The sequence below is a fragment of the Aedes albopictus genome, chromosome 1 (genome assembly GCF_035046485.1).
Source record: "Aedes albopictus strain Foshan chromosome 1, AalbF5, whole genome shotgun sequence".
Classification (NCBI taxonomy): Eukaryota; Metazoa; Arthropoda; class Insecta; order Diptera; family Culicidae; genus Aedes; species Aedes albopictus.
This window is the reverse complement of record NC_085136.1, coordinates 245,605,794-245,628,163: the sequence shown is the minus strand read 5'-3', so window position 1 is coordinate 245,628,163 and position 22,370 is coordinate 245,605,794. Positions and strand designations below refer to the sequence as shown.

The 22,370-nt window shown below is 41.7% G+C and overlaps 2 protein-coding genes and 1 non-coding gene across 9 annotated transcripts in view; 1 reads left to right on the top strand and 2 right to left on the bottom strand.

Moving 5' to 3' along the window:
* LOC115259784 (SKI family transcriptional corepressor 2-like) overlaps positions 1-22,370 on the bottom strand; it is an 833,559-nt gene that overhangs the window by 767,622 nt on the left and 43,567 nt on the right. The gene's annotated exons all lie outside the window — the stretch shown is intronic.
* The window catches only part of LOC109411857 (exportin-7), a 40,850-nt gene that overhangs the window by 1,413 nt on the left and 17,067 nt on the right, over positions 1-22,370 (bottom strand). For all 3 annotated transcript variants that reach the window (XR_009996464.1, XM_062846560.1, XM_062846561.1), the window contains exons 3-10: positions 20,670-20,953; positions 20,356-20,546; positions 20,069-20,280; positions 19,859-19,997; positions 19,717-19,794; positions 17,350-17,572; positions 623-742; positions 435-528 (exon numbers count right to left, since the gene is read on the bottom strand). Coding sequence is in view for 2 of the 3 variants with exons in the window: in XM_062846560.1 (XP_062702544.1) it covers positions 435-528; positions 623-742; positions 17,350-17,572; positions 19,717-19,794; positions 19,859-19,997; positions 20,069-20,280; positions 20,356-20,546; positions 20,670-20,953 (1,341 nt within the window). In the remaining variant the exon portion in view is untranslated. The remainder of the gene's footprint in view (positions 1-434; positions 529-622; positions 743-17,349; positions 17,573-19,716; positions 19,795-19,858; positions 19,998-20,068; positions 20,281-20,355; positions 20,547-20,669; positions 20,954-22,370) is intronic.
* On the top strand, positions 18,185-18,256 carry Trnaq-cug (transfer RNA glutamine (anticodon CUG)). The gene has a single exon. It is a non-coding gene; the product is annotated as a tRNA-Gln (tRNA).

Genomic DNA, 22,370 nt, shown 5'->3' with positions numbered 1-22,370 from the left:
AAAGATTTTTGCGTTTCAATGGAAACACGAGTCATAGAAGGTTACTATAAAAAAAAACAATCAAATTCACATGTCTAACTTCACGTAAAAAAATATATAAATCATTTCTCAAAAACCATTCGTCGCACAAACAATACTCCTTTCATTCTCACTTAATACCGATTAACCTACACTCACTCAGACATGCAAAGGAGGACAGTTTGCAAACACGGACACGACACATCTCACCCACACCACCGAAAAAACGAACAAATACTTCATTGTTAGCAACTAGGTAGCGATGAGAGTGTATGTGTGTGTGTGTTTCTGTTTGTTTGTGTGAGCTTGATGCTACTATGGACTTATCACGTTTGTATGTGAGGTTGACGCTCAAACTGTGACTGTGTGAATATGTGTGAATGAGTGTGAGTAACTTAAAATTACTAGGAAACTACCATTTCGTTTAGCGACGAGCTATTCGCCAGGCTGTTGGCCGACTTGAGGGAATCGTTCAGGTCCCGGCGGAACGCTGACAGGTTTTGCGTGAATCTGAATCGTGAAATTCGAATGAGAAAGAATGTGACCATTATAATAGTATCGATTCATGTGGAATTGTCAGAAGGAACTGGAGAAAAGCACTTACCGGTCTCGATTCCGGATGTGTAGGTTTCGTTCAATGCCGTCCATAAGGTTGTCGAAGAGACATGCCATCGACTGTTGTTTCTCGATAGGTTGCGAGTGGACGATGTTTTCCCGGAGTTGCCTGTTAGTAGTAAAAAAGAAATATTGTAAGATTGAATATCAATTTGAAACATTTCGAAAGACGACTGCCCACTGCAGAACAGCCCAATCTGTTCTTCGGATACTTGAGAATGAAAAAGCAAATAAACTATAATTTAAAACAAAACTTTATTTAGCAATACTGAAATAGGGGAACTTATGTGTTATCGGCAGTTTTGTTCTCTTCGTCATGGAGTATTTTATGAAACCTGTTTAAGGTCAAACGTCTTGACATCCCGCTTCAACAGTGCATCAGAACTTCAGACGCACAAATCTCAAGAAGCAAGCTTCAAACAACAGAGAGTTTCATTATTCTGTTCTTGCTCACCTGTAATAAGCTTAAAATGAGAAGCTCAAGTGTGCTGGTTTTGTTTACGACGAGATTTGTGCCCTCGAAATCGTGAGTAGGTGCCAAAGTCGGCCATTGCGGCGGCCATTTTGGGATTCTAACAAATCTGTCCTTAAGTCAGAATTACCCTCAAATCCTTCCCAACCAAGCTCATATATTTGATAAGTTTCAGGTAGACCTGTGCGTCGACTATATTTTGGACGGCGGCGGCGTGAATCGGCGTGGCCAAAACTTGACCATAATGTCAGCAAAGAAGCAAAGAAGTTGTTATTACGCTCTGTAATTTCTGAGGTTTTTCATGACCAATGATGATATAATCGTTTATAATTACATTAATAACTATTACGTTTGAATGAATATCTGTTTTATTTCTGTCCGGGTCCGTACAGTATGCGGCAGGAAAAAATGCGAAAGTATTTTTCAACTTCAAACCTCATTTTCGTCCATTTGACGTTAACCAATATATGTTTCAACGTTCCATGATCTCCAATAGGCTAGTTTTCTGAAAAGTTAATTAAAAGATTTTCCCATTTTGGTCACTAACCTTTACAGGGCGGCGCCTGAAGCTGAAGACAATCGGAATTTTCAAACCGCAGAAAAGTACACAGGTCGCTAAATTTCGTATCTGATAAAACAAAATTTGTAATTTTCACTACAATATCATCAAATATATGTGCTTATTTTTTCTAGTATGTGAAACTACATGGCTCTGGATCAGTGTGGTCTGGTTGTTGATCGAATTTATGCTAATTTTTCTACTAGTATAGTCATTTTGTTTAATGACCAGTGGGCGCGCAGTTTATTGATACCCGCTTATTAGGCTTACATTATCACATGTTAAACATCAAATATGTTCATTTTTATTTTTCAGTGCTGGAATATAGAAATTGACTGATACACTGTCATGAAAAATAGTCATATATATCCCATATTTAGCGTGTAATAGTGCCTTGAAATTTTCGCATTTTTTCCTGCCGCACCCTGTAGTGCATGTTGCATTACTCCATTGCAAATGAACTTTCAGAAGCTATCAAATTTGATAATCAAGTCGCACTATTTACACCAAGGAATCCTAGAAGGATTTCAGGGAGGAATCTCAGAAAGAATTCCAGGAGTAGCCTTTTAAGAAACTCCAGGAGGAATCCAGCAGGAGCTGCTGTATGAAACCCTGTAGGAACTTCTGCAGGAATCTCTGGTAATAGAAGAATCTCCGAAGAGAAATACCTGCACAAACTTCCTAAGAAATTCATGATCGGAATTTTCGAAAAATTTCAGAAGGAAGTCCAGGAAGAATCCCCGTAGGAATTCCAGGGGGATTCCCCAAATGAATTCAAGCCAGGTATCCCAAGGGAATTACAGCAGCACAAAGGAAATCCAGGATGAATCCCCGAAGGAATTCGAGCGGGCATTTCTGAAGGAATTCTAAAAGGAATCCTCTAAGGATTTCTAGGAGGAATCAACGCAAAATATCCAGGAGGAATCCCAACGAAATTCAAGCAGGAATCCCCAAAGAATTTCTAGCAGAAATCCTCAACAGAATTCCAGTGGGAATACCCAGGAAGAATCTCTGATGGAATTCCACAAGAAATTCCTGAGAGAATTTTAGGAGGAATTGCCGAAAGAATTCCACGAAGGAATTCCAGCAGGAATCCGCGAAGGAGTTCTAAGAGGAGTTCTCGGAGGAATTCCGTGAGGGTTTCTTCGAAGAGATTCCAGGAGGAATCTCCGAAGAAATTCGTAAAGCAATTACCAAAGGACTTCGAAAAGGGAATCCCGAAGGTACTTCAGAAGGAATCCCCGACGAAATGTCAGGAGAAATCCCCAAAACATCCTCGAAGGAAGAATCCCCCAGGAGAAACCTCTGAAGGAATTCTAGAAGGAATCCCCGAAGAAATTTCAAGAGGATTCACCAAAGGAATTCCAAGAGGAATCACCAAAGGAATTCCAAGAGGAATCCCCGGCGGAATATCAGAAGGAATCCCCGAAGGAATTTTAAGCGAACCTTCGAAAGAAGTCCACAAAAAAATACCTGAAGGAATTCTAGCAGGAATCCTCAAAGGAATTCCAGCAGGAATCCCCGAAGGAATGCCACAAGGATTCTCCGAAACAATTCTAGAAAGAAACTCCGAAGGAATTTGAGGACAAATCCCCGAAGGAATTCCAGGAGGAATCTCCGAAGAAATTACAGGAGAAATGCCGGCATGAATCCCAGGCAGGAGCGCTGGAGGAATTCCGGGAGGAATCTCCGAAGTAATTCCAAGCGGAATCCTCAAAAGTTTTTCAAGAGGAAACTTCGAATGAATTCTAAGAGGTATCCCCATAGGAAGTCCAGGAGCAATCCCCGAAGAAATTCAAGAAGGAATCCCCGAAGAAATTCGAGAAGGAATCCCCAAAGGAACTCTTGGATAAAAACCCGAATTCCAGGAGGAAGAAGTACCGAAGGAATTTTAGTAAAAATCACCGAAGAAATTCAAGAAGAAAATTCTGGAGGAATTCCAGGGGGAAGAAGTTCCGAAGGAATTCTAGTAAAAATCACCGAAGAAATTCTGGAGGAATTCCATGAGGAATTTCTGAAAGATTTTCAGGAGGAGTCTCCGAAGAGAAATCACTAAAGGAATTCCAGAAGGAAATCGGAATTTCTAGAGGAATCCCCGAAAGAATTTCAGAAGGAATGCATGAAGAAAGTCGCGGAGGAATTCCCAAAGAATTTGTAGAAGGAACCATCGAAAAATATCCAGGAAGATTCCTTGAAAGAATTCCAGGAGAAATCCTCGTAGGAATTCCATAAGGAATCCCTGAAATAATTCTAGGAGGTATCAGGAATTTCAAGAAGAAATCCCGAAAGTATTCCAGCACGAATCCTAAAGGAATTTCAGCAAAATTCACAAAGAAACTCCAGCAGGAATCCCCAAAAGAGTTCCAGTGGGAATTTCCAAGGAAATTCGAGAAAGAATCCCAAAAGGATTTTTAGGAGGAATCAACTAAAAATATCCAGAAGGTATCTTTGAAGGAGTTCCAGGAGAAATTTCTTAGTGAATTCTAGGAGGAATCACCGAAGGAAATCCAGAAGGAACTCCCGAAGGAATTCTAGGAGGAATCCTCGGAGGAACTCCATAAGAAATTCCCGGAAGAATTCCATGAGGGATCCCGAAGGAATTCCAGGAGGAATCTCCGTAAAAAATTGAAGGAGGAATCCCCGAAAAAAAATTCAGGAGGAATCCTTAAAGGAAGTTCAGAATGAATCCCCGAAGAATTTCAAGGAGGAATATCCGAAAGAGTTCTAGGAGGAATCGTTGAACTAATTCCAAAAAGAATTTTCGAAGGAAGAGGCAGTTGCAAAAGGATTTCCTAAGGGAATTCCAGGAGAAAACCCCGAAGAAGTAACAGGAGAAATCCCTGCAGGAATCCCAGGGAAACCCCTGAATGAATTCTGGGAAGCAGGGTTGTGAAATATCACGGAAATGTCATGGAAAATGTCCATCCGCAAACACAAACCTTCAATAATAATGCTGTTTAGTTAAGCTACAATAACGATATCTTCGATGAATATTTCTCACTAGAGGCAGTGATTATTGAAAAATAATTTAATTACATTTTTTATACACTTTCCAACCCTGCTTCGAAGGATGTCCAAGCGGAATACTCGAAGGATTTTCAAGAGGAAACCCTGAAAGAATTGCAAGAATAATCCACATAGGTATTCCAGGAGGGTTCCTAGAAGAATTCCATGAGGAATCCTTGAAAGGAAATCCAGGAGGAATTACCGAAAGAATGATATTAGTAATATGTACTTCAAATGTGTTAAAAGCGAATAAGTGTGTTCGCCATAAAAAGTATTATAGCAAACGGTCTGCTACCTACACGGAACCGCCAAACTACCCAAAATTGAGTTCTTTTGACGCAACCCCATAGTTCGGCCCAATAAGCCAAATTTGAGTAAATCGATTAAACTCACACTAGGTAAATTGCCTTCACCTCCAGCAAAAACATTTACTTAAGAGTAGGTAAATTCAACCCAAGACCCCCCCTCATTCAACCCAAATTTGAGTAAACCTGCATTTACCCAAAATTGGCTTATTGGGCTCAAGGACCCCCGTTAGGTAGATGCATCTCTGTTTGTTTTTGACAACATCGGTGAGGGAAAGAGGGAAAACAACCTAATTTTGGGTAACTAGTTTATTCGATATACTCAGCTTTGAGTAAAATCGACCCAAAAATTAGGTAGTTTGATTTCTCCGTGTAGACCTCTTAAATAAACATGAGCCGGCGGCTGTCGGTCTCTTTCAACTCGAACTGCTTTGCGACTTAGACGTCATTCATCAACAGCTCCGAAATCTACCATCGTGTGGTTTAATTATCAAAAGTCGGTTCCCGGTAATTGCTCAGTTCACCTCAGTAAAATATATTCGCGGATATAAAAGTTGGCGACGAGAAAAGTTAACGTAAAATAGTGCGCGTGTGAAAACCGATCAAATTTCGCGAATTTTCTGGTGTGATTTCGAGTCGGACAGTGGTTGTTTTTTCCCCCATTGTTGGAAGTGGGCTGTGTGGAGACAAACCAGCGGCGGCGGCGTAGTACCTACGACAGCCGATTGCATCAGCCGGTTCCACTCGGGGAACGTACCAGCAGCAGCAGCCATCTACATTTTTCGGACCGCAGCGGAGAAAGTGTTTGTTGTCCAATCTTTTCGACGCGGCGGCGGCGGATTTGATTTCCCGAGAAAGCTGACAACGCAACGGATTTCGTAGGTGGCGGTAGGCATTATTTGTAACCCGCGGGGCGTTTCGTAAAAGCGGTAGAGGTAAGCGTTTATTAGCTTTTCTACAACGCCATTGTGTGACATTAAAAGCAGCGCGGTGATTGTTTTATTAGAACAAAAAAGTGAAGAAGAAAAAAAAACGAAGCACGGAGAGAATTGGGTGGTTTTTTTTTTTCACTGTACGGTACCGCCATTTTGTTTCTAGTGAATTTTGGTGATAGCACGGAATGAGAAGTGTTTTAAATTAAATTAAACGAATTTTTTCTTTATATTTAACGAAAGTGTAGAAATCCATCGACACGGTAGCACGGCATTTTGCAGCGGTTGGGCTATTTCGTGCTGTGAAGACTCGTTCCGTCTGGAAGTTGATTTTTGCTGACTGGCCGTGACATTGTGACGTTTGCGGTGACAATTTCGTTGGTCAAAGCCCGGACTACCGGACGATTTTCCTTCCTCTTGCTGGAGCGTGCGTCCGTCGGAAGTTTTCTGGTGAAGTTGCCAGGTACCGGAAATAAGTCGAATCGCTTTTGGTAAGTCGTTTTATTTTCTTCCTTTTATTTTTTTTTGTTCATTGCTTCAGAATTGTTTCTATTGTGTGCACAAGTGTTAATTTTAATAGTGAATTGTATTGTTCATCAAAAAGTGCTTTGTGTGTTCACATTGAATAATAAGCCATTTACCGCATAACTGGCGGAAGTGCCATTTGCAATTTTGAATACACGGAGAAAAATAATTAGTAAATACAAACAAATTTCAGTTTGATTTAACCGGATTTTTGCGTTGAATTGGGCACAAACAACATATGGGTTTGATTTTACTACCTCGGGCAGTTATTTCTTACCAATTTTGTTAGTTGTTTATCCGGCAATTCATCCGTTAAATTCTACAAACATCCGTTTAAAAATATCATTCCGTCGGTTGTTTTATTTTGACAGACGAGCAAACAACCGTTTTGTTTGTTGTTTTCAACTGCCGTTTCCAGTTTGTTCTGACTAAACTTTGGATTGCTTCTAATCGTCAAGCCCGTTTAGAACAAACCAAATACTTGGTTGAAACTACAAACCAGTCCGTACATCCCGCCCCTCTTCCCTTCTCCCTTTGTTGTTCCTGAAATTTTCTCCAAAATAATTATTAACGCAATATTTATAAACTAATTTGCAATTTTTAAAACACCTTTAATTCTTGCAAGTCATACAAAATCTTGTACGAGATCACCAACTTCTAACAAACGGTATGGGAATCATGCCTATGTGAGATGTGGTGTTGACCACGAAGACTGCTGTTAAAATAAATCGATTGGTCTTTCAGTTGCCGGTGAACTTTTACGAGGGTTCTTCCGGATCTGCTGGTGCCGTAGTGGGTTCCTGAGTTTCTCCGCACCCCTGGCCGCACTAGTTTTCCTGTGAAGAGAAGCGTTGACGGTGGTTCCGTCGTGTGCGAAAATTCTGGAATCCTCCATGAATGCGAAGTCTGCCTGAGTCCGTCGAAAATCGGGATAGCGACGAATTGCTGAAAAAATGTGGGAATAATCATCGTTCACACTTGTGGCATGCAAAATATATTTCACTTACCTTAGAGTAATAGTTCAGGCACAATTTGCACGTTTAAATCACTAACAGTACTACAACACGCGGAGCAAAGCTGTTTCGTCACGTCAGGAATGTTCTAAATATCGGAGAATGGTGGACTTTGTGATGGTGAAGTAGAAAACTGAATAAACTAAAATTGCAGTTTGTTAGCAAACCAATTTGGTTGTTGTTTTTTCTCCAAATAATAAATTAGTTGAATTAACTGCCGAATTTGTTGAATCAAACTAGTATTTTAATTTGTTTTCCGCATCGAAACAACCTGGACATTAGTAGATGTAAACTGAAGTGTTAGTTAGAAATAACTATTTTTGGGTTCAAAACAACCGACTGAGTTTGTTGTTCTGTGATAGTTTCTGAAGGTAAAAACAACTAACTCGTCAGTTTATTTCAAACGACATTTTTTGGTTTAGTGTAACAAAATTTCATTTCAAATCAACTAATTATTAAGTTTGAAATTCAACAAACGTGTTTGTTGTTTCAAACTACACCGATTCTTCTCAGTGTACGCTAACGCAACACTCTTGGAAATTCGGTGAGGATTTCAGTAAGAATGTCCTCAGTCTTAGGATTTCGAAAGCTTCAATGATTCCGATTATTCTACAAAAAAAATCCAAAAATTCTACTAAGAAACCCTTTATTCTTTAATAACTATGCCCATAACGCCCCTCTCAACGAGTGCTCCGATTGGATATAATAGTTTTTAACAAAAAAATTGATTCGGCAGAAATTCCATTAATAATTGATTCAGGCATTTCGTCAATTCCGTCATTCTGAAAGTCATCCATAATGAATCAAGAAAATTTTGCGTATTTAAAAAAAATCTTATGATTAATATTCTACCCAGAGTTTTTCAAAAGCTTTTTACCATTGAATTCTCTAACAATACAATCGTAAAAATCTCCAGGACGTCTTATCTGATCTATCTGTTTTGATTTCTTACGACAGACATCAATGATTTTCTTTACGAGATTCTGTTAAATTTGATTAGAAAATTCAACCAAATGTTTCTCCGAAACATCCGGCAGACGTCTTTTTGCAAATTCCAAAAAAGTAGCTTCCACAATCACCAAGAAACTCTAGACATTATTTCAGAAATCTTGCCATGATTCAGTGTTATTTCGAACCTCAGGCATTACTCTATAAGTTCCGACCAAAATTTAAATTCTATCCAAAAGTTTAGCCAAAAATTGATTTCGGGGTTAAGACAGAAATTCCTTCAAGAGTTTGACTAAGAAATTCAGAAGAGGATCTGCTCATTTTTAACGAGCGTTCAGTGCAGTGGAGCTTATCTAGCACACTAAACTAGGGACTGTTAACATTGTTTTACGCAAGTATTAAATCCCATAACTCTAATTAGAAAATGTTATTTTTTCTTATTGCGTTGAGTTCCTAGTCTAAATAATTGAATGTAAGTGCATTTGAAAACCATTTCCGAAAAATCCGCGCCGAAATTAGCAAAAACGCGCGAAATCCGCGCGAAACGCAAAAACCGCGAAAAACGCAAATTCCGCGCCACCTGTAACAGCCCTGTAGTTGCGATGAGAATACCGGCCGCTTCCGCGGAGAAAATCGAATATTAATTTGGCAGTCTTAGGCTAGTATTGTATTCGCTGTCATGGATACCAATTCCGGTACTAAGAAGAGAAAAGGATCCGTCAGTGTATCTATGCTGATAGTCGCGGTATTTGGTGTTGAGGAGCTTAAGAACAGCCTGCTGAGCTTTCTCCCGCTTTGAAATTGTCCTTGATCGAGTTGTCAATTTTGAGGTTTGGGATTTGCCAACCTCTGTCGCCATACCAGTGAGCGCTAGCCACTAGGGGGAGCTCCGCGTTGGCGGCACTATGGAAGACTCTTTTCCCCTCCTCGAGCAGAAAGAGCCTGCGATTTCTAGTAGGTTTTTCGGCATAAGTAGCGGCTCTGTTACAAATTGCTGCAGTAACACGATATTCGAAGGGGGTAACTCCAGCTTCGATGCAGGCCGACCATGCAGGCGTAGACGGCAGCAGACCAGAGATAATCCGGATTGAGTTGTTGTAGACTGGAGCCAGTGTTTGTAGAAGTGCGTTTGGCGATAAGCATGTGAGCTCTAGGCCATATAGAAGTCGGCTGTCAATGATTGCTTTAGCAGCTCGAAATCTGATGGCCCTGTTGTTGCTTCGATGGGGCTTAGAAATAGCCTTTATCAAGTTTAGGCGACTTTGGCAGCTAGATTTTACGACGTTGAAATGCTGTTGGAAAATGAGGGATCGGTGAAGTACTCCAAGGATGCGAACTGTCTTCTTTAGAGGGATAACCTGCCCTCCAATGGTGATAGGCGCACCGCGGACCCAATGTCTTGAGGTACATACAGTATGCGGCAGGAAAAAATGCGAAAGTGTTTTTCAACTTCAAACCTCATTTTCGTCCATTTGACATTAACCAATCTATGTTTCAACGTCCCATGATCTATAATAGGCTAGTTTTCTGAAAAGTTAATTAAAAAATTTCCCGTTTTGGTCACTTACCTTTACAGGGCGGCGCCTGAAGATGAAGACAACCAGAATTTTCAAACTGCAGAAAATCACACAGGTCGCTAAATTTCGCATCTGATAAAACAAATTTTTTGATTTTCTCTACAATATCATCAAATATATGTACTTATTTCATCTGGTATGTGAAACTACATGGCTCTGGATCAGTGTGGTCTGGTTGTTCATCGAATTTGAGCTAATTTTGTTACTGTTATAGTCATTTTGTTTAATGACCATTGGGCGCGCAGTTTATTGATATCCGCTTATTAGGCCTACATTATCACATGTTAAACATCAAATATGTTCATTTTTATTTTTCAGTGCTAGAATATGGACATTGACTGATACACTGTCATGAAAAAATAGTCATATATATCCCATATTTAGCGTGTAATAGTGCCTTGAACTTTTCGCATTTTTTCCTGCCGCACCCTGTATGTGGCATCTTACACCTTTGTGTGCTGATAAACTGAAACCAACCGAGCTGGCCCACTTGAAAACTGCATTTACTGCTGCTTGAGCCTTTCTTCTGGTGGCAGGCTGTGTGCGGCCAGAAAAAAACAAGCACTACGTCGTCCGCATAGACATAAATATGGATCTTCTTCTGAAAGTCTCTTAAATAAAGACAAATCAATCAATCAATGGATCTTCTTTGGAAGGTTTTTGAAAATCCCGTTCATAACAACCAGGAAGAGAGTCACTGCTATGATAGATCCTTGCGGAACTCCAGTTTCTTCTGCGAAAGGTTGCGACTGTGTGCTTCCAATCGAGACGCGGAAGGAACGGTCAAGTAGAAAATTTCGGGCAAAACTGACGAGTCCCCAGTCGACAAGTTGGTTGAGGATAGAAGGAGTCCATGTTCTATTATAAGCTTTAGCTATATCTAGGGACACAAGTTCGGTATGCAGTCCTTCTTCTTGTGCGGTTTTCAACACGTGTCCAAGGGAAACAAAATACGTGTTTGTTTCGAAACCAGATCGGAAGGCGTGCTGTCGATGATCCAGATATTTTCCAGTCTCGAGGTATTGTCTTAGACGGCGGTTGACCATTCTTTCCATCACTTTAGAAAGGCAGCACGTGAGGGATATTGTACGGTAACTTGCTAGTTCTTGTGATGAGTGGTCAGCTTTCGGAATAGGGATCACTAAACTCTCCCTACATTCATCCGGGTAAGAATCTGAAAGCCACAACTGATTGAAAAGTTCTAGCAGCTTGATTTTCGCGATGAACGGTAGATACTTGATGATCGGGTATCCAACCTCATCCGGTCCAGCTGATTCCCCATTGCAGCAGTTCAAGGCGTGTTGTAGTTCCGCGGATGAAAAAGGTTCATTAATTGGGAGATTGTCGAGATCGTTTGGTACCCTGAAGTTCCGAATAGCATTTTTGGAAAGATTGATTCGGCGTTTGAAGTTTTCATCGTAGGCGTCGATTGCGGCTAAACTGGCAAAATATTCTCCCAAAGCTTCAGCTATTTCTGGGGCCTCAGAGATTGTCGTCCCTTGTAGACGGAGTATTGGTGAACCGGTTTTCCGTTTCCCAGATAGAGCATTGACCTTATTCCATAGGTTGGATGTTGATTGCGAGGCATTGATACTTTCAAGGAAATTATTCCAGCTGGATTGCTTAGCATCTCGAATATTTTGTCTGCACTCATTCCTAAATTGTCTGTAATGGTTCGTAACATTTTCCTTGTCGGGATGATTCGGTGGCAGTCTTTTGGCTGCTCGTAAAGCTTTTCTTCGTGCTTTTACAGTTGATTTTATGCTCTCAGACCATTAGTAAAGAGCTTTTCTTCCTGGTTTGTTACTCGTTCTGGGAATGCACGCCTTTGCAGTACAAGCAGCATTGATGTGAGTTCAGACATTGAGACGGACGGGTTCTCTCGAATGGATTCTCGGATGTGGTTGTCAAAGACCATCCAGTCGGCCCGTTTGTAGAGCCATTTTGGTCAACGCGTCGTAGTAAGAGGTGTACTGCCCATAACTGCATAATTGTAACATTTGCAGTTTTTGCCAATATTGAGTTAATACTGGGGATCATCTCCTAATCATCAATACTTTTATCCACCCAAATAAACTTTATAAGTATGTTCTGTAAAATGTGAAACAAATACCAAGTCGTTTTGTCTCATTAGCTAATATTCATGAATGTAACCGCATAACAGTCACACTAGAAATGCTCACTGGCCCCATAGCGTACCATCAATCATATTTTGGTCGGATTATTTTTTCAACTGTTCGTCCAGCATACAAGAAGAGTTGTAGAAAATTTCATTGCAATAGGATTAATTTTGAATTATTGTAAAATTTTTGAAATTTCGTTTCGTCTCCATACTAGCGCATGGTGCAAACTTTAAACTCCATTTTCTCCCATGCCTACTTTTGTCGAATGTGACTGTTATCAGACCCCCTCAACTTTCATTGATATCTGGAAACACAAATGCAGCGCCATCAGTAAGCTTGCGGAAGAATATAGAATCAAAATAGCGGGATAGGGGTTGGAGTATGCCTTGCTTTTGGTGGTTGCTAACATAAAGTTGCTCATAAACAGCATTGTTTTTTAGTTGTTAAGCGTTTGAGCTCCGGAGGGAAGAAAAGGTTTGTAAATTCACATCATTTTAATAATTTTGCTCTTAGAAAGCTTTTAATTTCATAATCATTTTAGGCATATGCTTAAGGGTCTATCTATAAAGACAGCAAGGCCAATGTTCTTTTTGAGAAAATTGAAATCTTATCAACACGAGAACGGGTTGCGGCGGAGCGTCCTGGCAATGTAGGAGTGACTTGGGAGCAGCAGTGAAATTGATAAATCCATAAAATCCAGAACTACCCAAGAACGCAGAAGTTTAATTCAATAATACTCTAAACGTTTCCTTAAAATGTGAAATGGAAAACTGAAAATAAATGTTGCAAACGCTTTTATTTTGCTATTCGTTATGTGTGAGATTTGAAATCTTTATTATTTTTCTCGTTACGTAAACTATTCGAATCAAATTCAATCATTCAACAATCTGTGCTTCAAAATCACAGTTTGTTCCAGGTATTGAAGGAACCAGTCGCCGATTATTCATATGGGGTTATTATCCTAGAGCTGTTCCGTTTCTATCATGTATTTCGAAAAGATGGTTTGGGGTGATTCCAGCAGATTCATTAGGTAAATATTTCCGCCTTTTCCGTCGTCGTTTCCGATATTTTTGTTCAAAACCATTCGAAGAGAATCTATCAGCCTTGCTTTTGGAACTTCTTTAATAATCGGGCATCATCTTGATACGAGTGATTGCAACCATCGCCTGGTGCCATCCGATTTCAAATTTAATAGATCTTCACTGATTGATTAATTAATAACTCTTCATAATGGGGTTTTGCAGCCAGAGGCAATTTTATCCCAGCAAAACCTGCATTGCCACAATCGAATTAAGTCTTTTGGATCTCCGAAAGAGTTCGACCGGTTCAAAACAAACCAATTGTCATTTTGCTTCATGTAAAATCTTAGCATGCCTTGTTACACATTCCTTTATAGTTCTATATTGTTCCCCTGCGTGGCAGCACAATCACAAAAATGGCATGTTTCCTATGATTTATATGGGGACCCCTCTCACATGGCCATCTTGTTAATCGGATATCTTTGCTGTTATGCAGTTATGGGCAGTGTAGCAGCGATAACAATTTTAATTGGCTAGTGATCACTACCGCAGGTGTCCCGGTTGCAATACCATTGTAGTTTAGCTAATACCGAGTGACTGGCAAAAGTTACGTCAATGGCAGATGCAAAACCATCATTAAAGAAAGTGGGGGAACCGTCGTTCAATGTGATCATGTCTTCACCGTCAACAAAGTCTAGTAATGTGGTTCCTCGGGGGTCCGAGCGGTCACACCCCCAAGCAAAATGGTGTGCATTTGAATCTCTTAACACAACTCTTGGCTCTGGCATTGCATTAACAACTTCTTGCAGTTTCTCCCGAAAGTTAATAATCTTGCCACATGGAAGGTAGAAGCAGGCCACTGATATGTTAGTGGGGTTCTTCAGTCGTACGCAAAATGACCGGAAGATTTTTAGTACTTTGAAGGGAATCCCTTGAAGGACGCCGATAGCCACTGAGTGTCGAAAGTTGTCTCGTTTGAATATCCATCTGTATTTTCCGCCAAGTGTGCGGTTCATTTGGGCTACACTATTGCCCGTTGCGAAGATTTATAGATTCCGACGCAAATAAATGATTAGGCTCATTTTCAGCGTAGGTGCGTTATAAATGTTTGTTTACAATGCAAAACTATTACCACATGTGAACCTAACAACACAGCGTAAAATATTTACCAGGACGCGGTCTGGTTTTATATCTGTGGGCCCACGCAAGAAAAATCCACGCAACTAATTTTCGCGCAGGAGTCTAAACAGGTGGAATCTCCGCAATAACTTTATTGACTTCTTGAAGCGCCAACACCCAGGGAGGATTGTCATGGATAAGAAGCTCGAGACTTCCCAGATTATTGAAAAAACATTAATATTCCATTGTAAAATGAAATTTTCTGTATTTGGGAGTGCTGGAGAACGTCCAAAACGAGTTGAGCAATTATCACCAGGCTTGACAGAAACTCCCTCACGAGAAAATGAGGAAGCGATTTCGGCGATTTTCTGAGGAGTGGAAATAAAACTCAGAAATCACAACGCAAATCTTCAACAGCACCGAGCGCGCGAGCTTGCCGCGCAGCGAGAAGTTCGTCCAACACTCATAATTCAAGACCAACAATTGAAAAGGCCACATCAACATTGCGTAAACAAACACGTTTCTGTCGACTTAGGGCCTTCTGAGATCCACCCACGCATCTCACCACCATTAACAGAAAGCTTGATGTTTGCGCTTTCTGTTAGTGGTGGTGAGGTGTGTGGGTGGAGTTCAAAAGGCCTCAAGTCGATAGAAACATGTTTGTTTACTCAATGTTGATGTGGCCTTTTCAATTGTTGGTCTTGAATTGCTTGTTGTGTTTCTCACGTCCACTCACACTCAAAAAGCTCTCGCGAGTTCCACTCACATACAAAGAAAGACTCTCGAGGCGAAAATCGCACTCAAAAACCCGAAATAATCATCGGCTCTTTTTTCGTTCCCCTCTTCCTCGCTCAGTTTTTATTGCCTCTGTTTGGGGTTCGTTCGCTCCCTCGCGACGAGGCAAAAGCAAAACACCGCTCTAGAGCATGTTGCAAAACTCTTTTGATTTCGAGGAGGATTATCAAGCCTGATTATCACTGAGGGTTGTTGACGATTGGTTTACTTCAGCAGAGGTGCAAGAGAAAGCATCGTCAAAAACATGAGTGGTATGGTCTACTGTGACAGCTAGAATTGAGTTTTTGGACCCAGGATCTTCGAAAGTGCCTTCGTTGAGTGTCTGTTGGCTTGTTCGGTTGTTTGCCGAGCGAAACAGAGTCAGACCAGTAGCAGCTGGGGGTGAGGCACCCACTAAGGGCAAGGGTGATCCGACGGCGCAAAAAACTGTAGATTGTGAGTTGGTTGGTGCTGTGATCTTGTCTCACACGGAGTCCTGCGGGGAACAAGAATTTCCTCTTTTGTGCGTCCCGGTATCTTCACGAAGCTTCAATCCCTCGTCGTCCTTAGGGGTATAGGTTTGATAACCCTTTTCCGTCCCTCTTCCAGACTCCACACGGGGCCAAGGGGTGTTCTCCAGTTCCGGTGTGGGGTAAACGTCCGCACTGGAGGGGCCAAGGCTACCATGGGCTACCGCTGGGTTCTTCTTCTTATCGTTGCTAGCTAGTTCATCGATCGAGTACCGACGTCGTTCCAAACGTGTTGATTGGGCAAGGGCTTCCGGTCGAGAGGTGTCTCGACTATTCGGGTACACAAAGTCTTCAGATGTGCTTCCGTTGAGAGCCTGTTGGTTTGTTCCGTTGTTTGCCGAACGAAACAGAGCCATACCAATAGCAGGTACGGGTGAGGCACAAATTAAGGGTAAGGAGGACGGCATCACTGAATCCTTCTGGAAGAATCTCTGAAGAAACTTCTGAAGGGATGTAAATGATGAATAACCATTAAGTCGTAAAAATGGCATTAATCCGGCTCTATAGTCGAATATAGAGCATGGTTAACAGAGCTAATAAGTTCTATATCCTCTAATAGAGCTGCTCAAAAGCCACTTTTGGCGAATTATTCGGCTGATATACGGCCTGCTGAAACCATTCGTACCGAGTCTCTGGAAAAAGAGCTGTCAAAAGTTGGAAAATGGAAAAAGAGAAAAATATAACTTGTTTATCTTTTGTCTTTTTCTTGCGTCTTGTGTTTCTATCGAACTTTTTTGTTGCTCGCTTCAGGTTTCAGTCGAAGTTCTCGAGATTCCTCTTGAGACAGTACTCGTCGTCAAACTTCCCATCTGCTCCATCAATGCACCATGAAGTTCGCTTTCTTAGAACCGTATTTAAAGTAGATAAGAGTTGGTAAAATTTGATTCCATTTAGTAGAAGCGGTCAAGGCAACGATCTCACACGAGTAAGAAGCTGTTGGTATTTGAAATGTTGCGATCGTCACTTAGTCCAGAGACCATGCCGAAGGATGAACATGATAATGTTGGAGTTCTAGTGGGGTTTGATATAGGAAAGTGCAAATCGGTAGCATAAAGATAAGGAGGTAATTGAGGTGGAAATCATCAGATAGATGTAGGAGATTGATCACGATTCCAGATTAAAACAAAATCCTTATGGAAACAGCTGCTTGCGTGTTTAAACGTCGATTAAATGTTGCTCGTTGATCAAATTTATTCATTCTTGCGAACCTTTCCACAGAACTCCATTCACTTTCATTGGCCTCAGTATTGTTTTGGTTGAAATCAATTTTGATTGACACGAATGTCATATACCTCAAGCCGAGCAACAGCACTGACAGCCATCTTATTCGGCCTAAAGGCTCAGGGCCAACAAGCACTAAAAGATAGCGTTATATACCCATATACGGCTTATTTTTGTGCTTACGGTTGACAGGGCCTATAAGCATTAAGAAATCTTTTACAGAGCTTGTTGGCACTGAAAAGCTACTCGATGTTCTATATAACGCTTATAACAGTGCTTAATGGTTACCTGGGGAATTAAATCTACTAAGAAATAAAAAAAAACTATTAGTTTCGAATTTGAATGGACACTTTAAAATTACATTTGAATTTCTTCAGAAGTTCCTACCTAATAAGAGTTATCTGCAAAGTCCTCGTTCGGCGGCGGCGCACAGGTCTAGTTTCAGGCAATTTGGCCGACAAAAAGCCCCCATGACAAAGAGCACAAACCTGCCGATAATACCCTAAGTTACCCTACCCCATTTTCCAAAAAGACGTGATCCTTGGTCAAAAAACATCATGATTAACATAACGATCATTCAATCCCGCACTCACCTGAAGTAGTCCTCGTACAGCAGTATCAGCACCAGCAGCGGTCTCGACATGGACCACTGGTTCTTGCAGTCGTCGTACATGACGATGTTCAGCAGGGTGGACAGCAGGTTCTGCAGGATCTCCGGGTGCAGTTCCATCACCTTCAGGAACACGTTATTTTCCGGCAGGACGCTCTGCCGGAGCTTCTTGTTCGGGAATGTCGTTACCAGTAGCATGTGTTTCTCTGCAAAGTTCGGAGAAATAAGAGGAAAAAAGCGCGCGTGAATAAAAGTTCTCTCGCAGGTCGCAGGTAGTGTGAAATGCCGTATGAAGGTGGAAGAGCGAAAGCTAAAAATAGCATGCTACACGGTTACAGAAGTTACACAGATTTGTGTACTACTAGATCAGCCTCACCGCTGTGTCAAATGTACACAGATACTTTTCCGGCTCCAGCGCTGGCATGAAAACAAAATTAACAATTATTTTTGCACTGATCGATTCCTGATAATGCATGTCATCGTTCAGAGAAAATTAGTTATGAACTTTGCTCCCATACCAGCGCTAGAGCCAGAAAAGTGACTGTGTACATTTGACACAGGGGTGGAGGCTGATCTAGTAGTACACAAATCTGTGTACATTGTACACAAGCCTGTGTTGTTTCATTTTAGGGTGTACACCGCACTACACCACCACAGCGCATCCAAGAGAGAATCAAAACAAAACGAAATAAGTGAGAGAGGGAGAGAAAGCGAGCAAGAGAGCAGGAGAGAGAAATATCAACAGCGCACCGTTTCTGCGCCGATGTATGTCCAACTTGGGGGCTTTTGGTGGCGCTTGAGAACGCACCTCTACAACGGGTTCCATGGTGTAATGGTTAGCACTTTGGACTCTGAATCCAACGATCCGAGTTCAAATCTCGGTGGAACCTACGTGAAGTTTTTTTTTCGCGATTCCTTCTTAAAATTTATTCTTGAATTCCACCGTTTCGTACTAATTTTAAAAGTATCGTGAAACGGGGTACCTTTGATAATGCGGGTAACTTTGAAGGTACAGCAAACATTGCATAATTTTGGATATAGCTACATATTATGCTTTTGGTTGAACCGGCGGTGCAAACATTGATTTCAACCTACTTAGAAATGTCGCAACTCAATTTAGATTAGTGCATATTGTAACTCTTAATTGGCTTAATGATTCGCAGCTGCCATCGCATGTGCTTCAAGCGACAAATTCGATTTGGTGTTTCGACGATAATATGCGCATTCTCCACCCCACTGAACTACTTTCGCAGTTAGTATAAGTGCGGGATCGTGAATAAAACTGCGATTTTGATTTGAACTCTGATTTAAATTTTCTCCTCTGATTCTCCTCAGAATCCTGAAAGGATCCTCCTCAGAATCCAAAAAGAGTTCTCCTCAGAACCCTGAGAGGCTTCTCCTCAGAATCCTGAGAGAATTTTTCTTACAATTCTGAGAGAAGTCTCCTTAGAAGCTCGAGAGGGTTCTCTCCGTAATTCCGAGAGGATTCTCCCCGGAATGCTGAGAAAATTATCCACAGAATTCTGAGAGGATACTCCTAAGTATCCTGAGGATTCTCCTTAGAATCCTGAATGAATACTCCTGAGAATCCTGAGAGGATTCTCCTCAGAATCCTGACGCGATACTCCTCAGAATCCTAAGAGAATACTCCTCGGAATACTGATAGGTTTCTTGTCAGAATCCTAAGAGGATTCTCCATAGAAACCTAAGAGGATTCTCCTCAGAATGCTGAAAGGATTCTTTGCGGTATCTTGAGAGAATTATCCACAGAATTAAGAGAGGAATCTCCAATGAATCCAGAGAGAATTCTGCACAGAATCCTATGCGGATTTTCCTCAGAATCCTGGAGATCCTCAGAATCTTGAAAAGATTTTCGTTACAATCCTTAGAGGATTCTTCTCAGAATCCTGAGACGACTGCTCCTCAGTGTCCTGAGAGAATTCTCCACAGAATCCTGAGAGGATTTCTCTCAGAATCCTGAGAGGATTCTTCTCAGAATCCTGAGAGGATTCTTCCCAGAATCCTGAGAGGATTCTTCCCAGAATCCTGAGAGGATTCTTCTCAGAATCCTGAGAGGATTCTTCTCAGAATCCTGAGAGAATTCTTCTCAGAAACCTGAGAGAATTCCTCTAAGAATCCTGAGAGGATTCTCCTCAGATTCCTGGGGATCCTCAGAATCTTGAAAAGATTTTCGTTAGAATCCTAAGAGGATTCTTCTCAGAATCCTGAGACGACTATTCTCAGAATCCTGAGAGGATTCTTCTCAGAATTTTGAGAGGATTCTTCTCAGAATCCTGAGTGAGTGGTCAAAAACAAATTGATATCTTAATTAAAAGCAAATTCGTCTTACCTTTCAGCTGCAACTGTTTGAAAATGTACGTCACGATATAGTCTAACGTCGAACAGCAACCAGAGCCCACCAAAACATCTAGAAAATAAGAACAGCATCATCAATAAGCACTATGTATATTTCACGAACCCAAATATCTCACCTAAAGCGTTCAGACCCTTCGATATACTCTCTAGAATGTATAGAAATACGGGTGGTTCCAAGGTGGACAGGTATGTGATGTGATCCTGAGCTAGACACTCAATCAGTATGTAGTATGCTTGAGATAGTTTAGGGTAAACCTGTCCGAAGGGAAAAAGAACCGAATTAGCATTAGGGGAGGTATTTACGAACAATTACAAAGCTCTCTTACCAGTATATCATCGTGGGAGATCGACAGTATCAGCTTGGCGGTCATATTTAGCACGTTGTCCAACGCATCGTCACCGTACAGCTTGAACACTCCAAAGTTGACGTAGTTCCCGCTGAGGATGGCCTTCAACATCTGAAAACACACGGCATAGCCCTTCAGCTTCATCGGGTAGATCTGCTCCTTCGGGACGTCCAGCGATAGGATTCGCTCGCCTATTTAAGAACGAAATAAACATACGTGAACATACGTGATCACTGCTGTCACTGCGTTCCAGACATCGAACTCACCGTAGCAGCAAATCAGTTTGGAAGTTTCCCTGAACAGCAAAATTCCATTGGGACTAGAAACGTCAAACTGCAACCGCTGCGACCGATTGTACACCAGCTCGGCGAACAGTTTCAACACCGGGGTCGTTACGGCCGGATCGTGCGCCCACAGCTCCACCGCCCGGATCAGAATCGGCGAATAGTCCGGATATCTGCAGATACAATAAACATTATTTTCTTACAATTTTGATCATACTACTGCTACTGCTACTACTACTGAAATTTCGTTGTTGATTGGGAATTTCTACAATTCGAATTCAATTCGTCATACTCACATCCAATCGAACAGCATCATGTACGGGTTCTTGGAGTTGAACGCATGCGTCAGACCGCGCAGATCCCGCGACAGCCCAATCAGCTCCTTTCGGGCTTCCTCGCTGGGAAAACTCATCATGACCATGTTTTCGATCGTGTTCGTCAGCGGCATCATGAAGGTGTTGAAACGTTCGACGTCCTCCGACAGATCCACCATCAGCAACCGGCCGAGGCAGGTGTAGAACATGCTGCGGCAACGGGACGCGCTGACGGCACCGGTTCCGAGGAACGAGAAGTGCTCCCGCTGGGAAGAAAGAAAAGTATCGATATATGTACACATATATTGGTTGGATATTTAATTTTCATTTTTCATTTGGCAAACCCAAACGTTGAACCCAAATAAAGATACCCTTCTCAAACACGGTGGGACCAAAAAGGCACCCTCTGTCAAAAGTAGGTCGTCGAAAAGTCGGGAACATTATGTCCCTTCCCCGCGGGACAAACAGTCTGAAACAATCGATCACAACAGAAGCACCTGGGAGATGAGCCGACAAAGTGTATAAAGGCAGTGTTACGAAGCCGCATAAAGTAAGTTTTCTGAGCCGGTCTAAAAATGAATCAGTCTAGCGGCAGCATAAGTGCAGCATGACAGTTCTCGCGCGCTGGTAGTGGTAGGCAGGCTTGACAGAAACTCCCTCGCGAGAAAATGAGGAAGCGATTTCGGCGATTTTCTGAGGAGTGAAAATAAAACTCAGAAATCACAACGCAAATCCTCAACTGCACCGAGCGCGAGCTTGCCGCGCAGCGAGGAGTTCATCCAACACTTATAATTGCTTGTCGTGTTTCTCACGTCCACTCACACTCAAAAAGCTCTCGCGAGTTCCACTCCCATACAAAGGAAGACTCTCGAGGCGAAAATCTCACTCAAAAACCCGAAATAATCATCGGCTCTTTTTTCGTGCCCCTCTTCCTCACTCAGTTTTTATTGCCTCTCTGTTTGGGGTTCGTTCGCTCCCTCGCGACGAGGCAAAAGCAACACACCGCTCTAGAGCATTTTGCAAAACTCTTTTGATTTCGAGGAGGATTATCAAGCCTGGTGGTAGGGTAAAGAGGGATGAAATTGGGTGATAAACTGGTAGAACAAGCGATAAATAAACAAGGGAAAAAGTGCAGTTTCGCCATTAGAAACCGTCGAAGTAGTTTTGAAGCTGTAGATTTATCTTGTTTATTTCGAATGTGATAATTAGTTGAAGTCGAAAGTAGTTGGAAGTTGCCAAAGTCGCAGTGCTGTGTTTATTAATCATTGATTTCCCGCACACCGGTCTGGTGTTTCCTAAAATAAGGAAAATTATCAAAAAACTTACCGTGCCGGTGGATCCTTATCATCCAAGCAACATATTTCAATTAGGGTAGCGGCCCCTAGTTCAATCCAATCACATTTGTAAATCGGATAAAAGAAGTCGTGGCAGAGGAAACCACTTAATTTTTAAGCGTTGCTTCAAAAAACCTGAGCCGCTATAAAAATCTGGTTTCCCTCTCGGGAACAGGCAGCATTAGTGAAATCGGGAACTTCACGGAAGTCTTCCAGAGCACAGCTGGAATTCCAACTGCAAAAACTAGATGCTGAAAGGCTCGCTCAAAGATTTCGCTGAAGGTTCGCTGGAAGATAAGAAGAAGTTAATAGAGCAGCACTACAGTGTACTCCAAGAACTTGCCGAGCT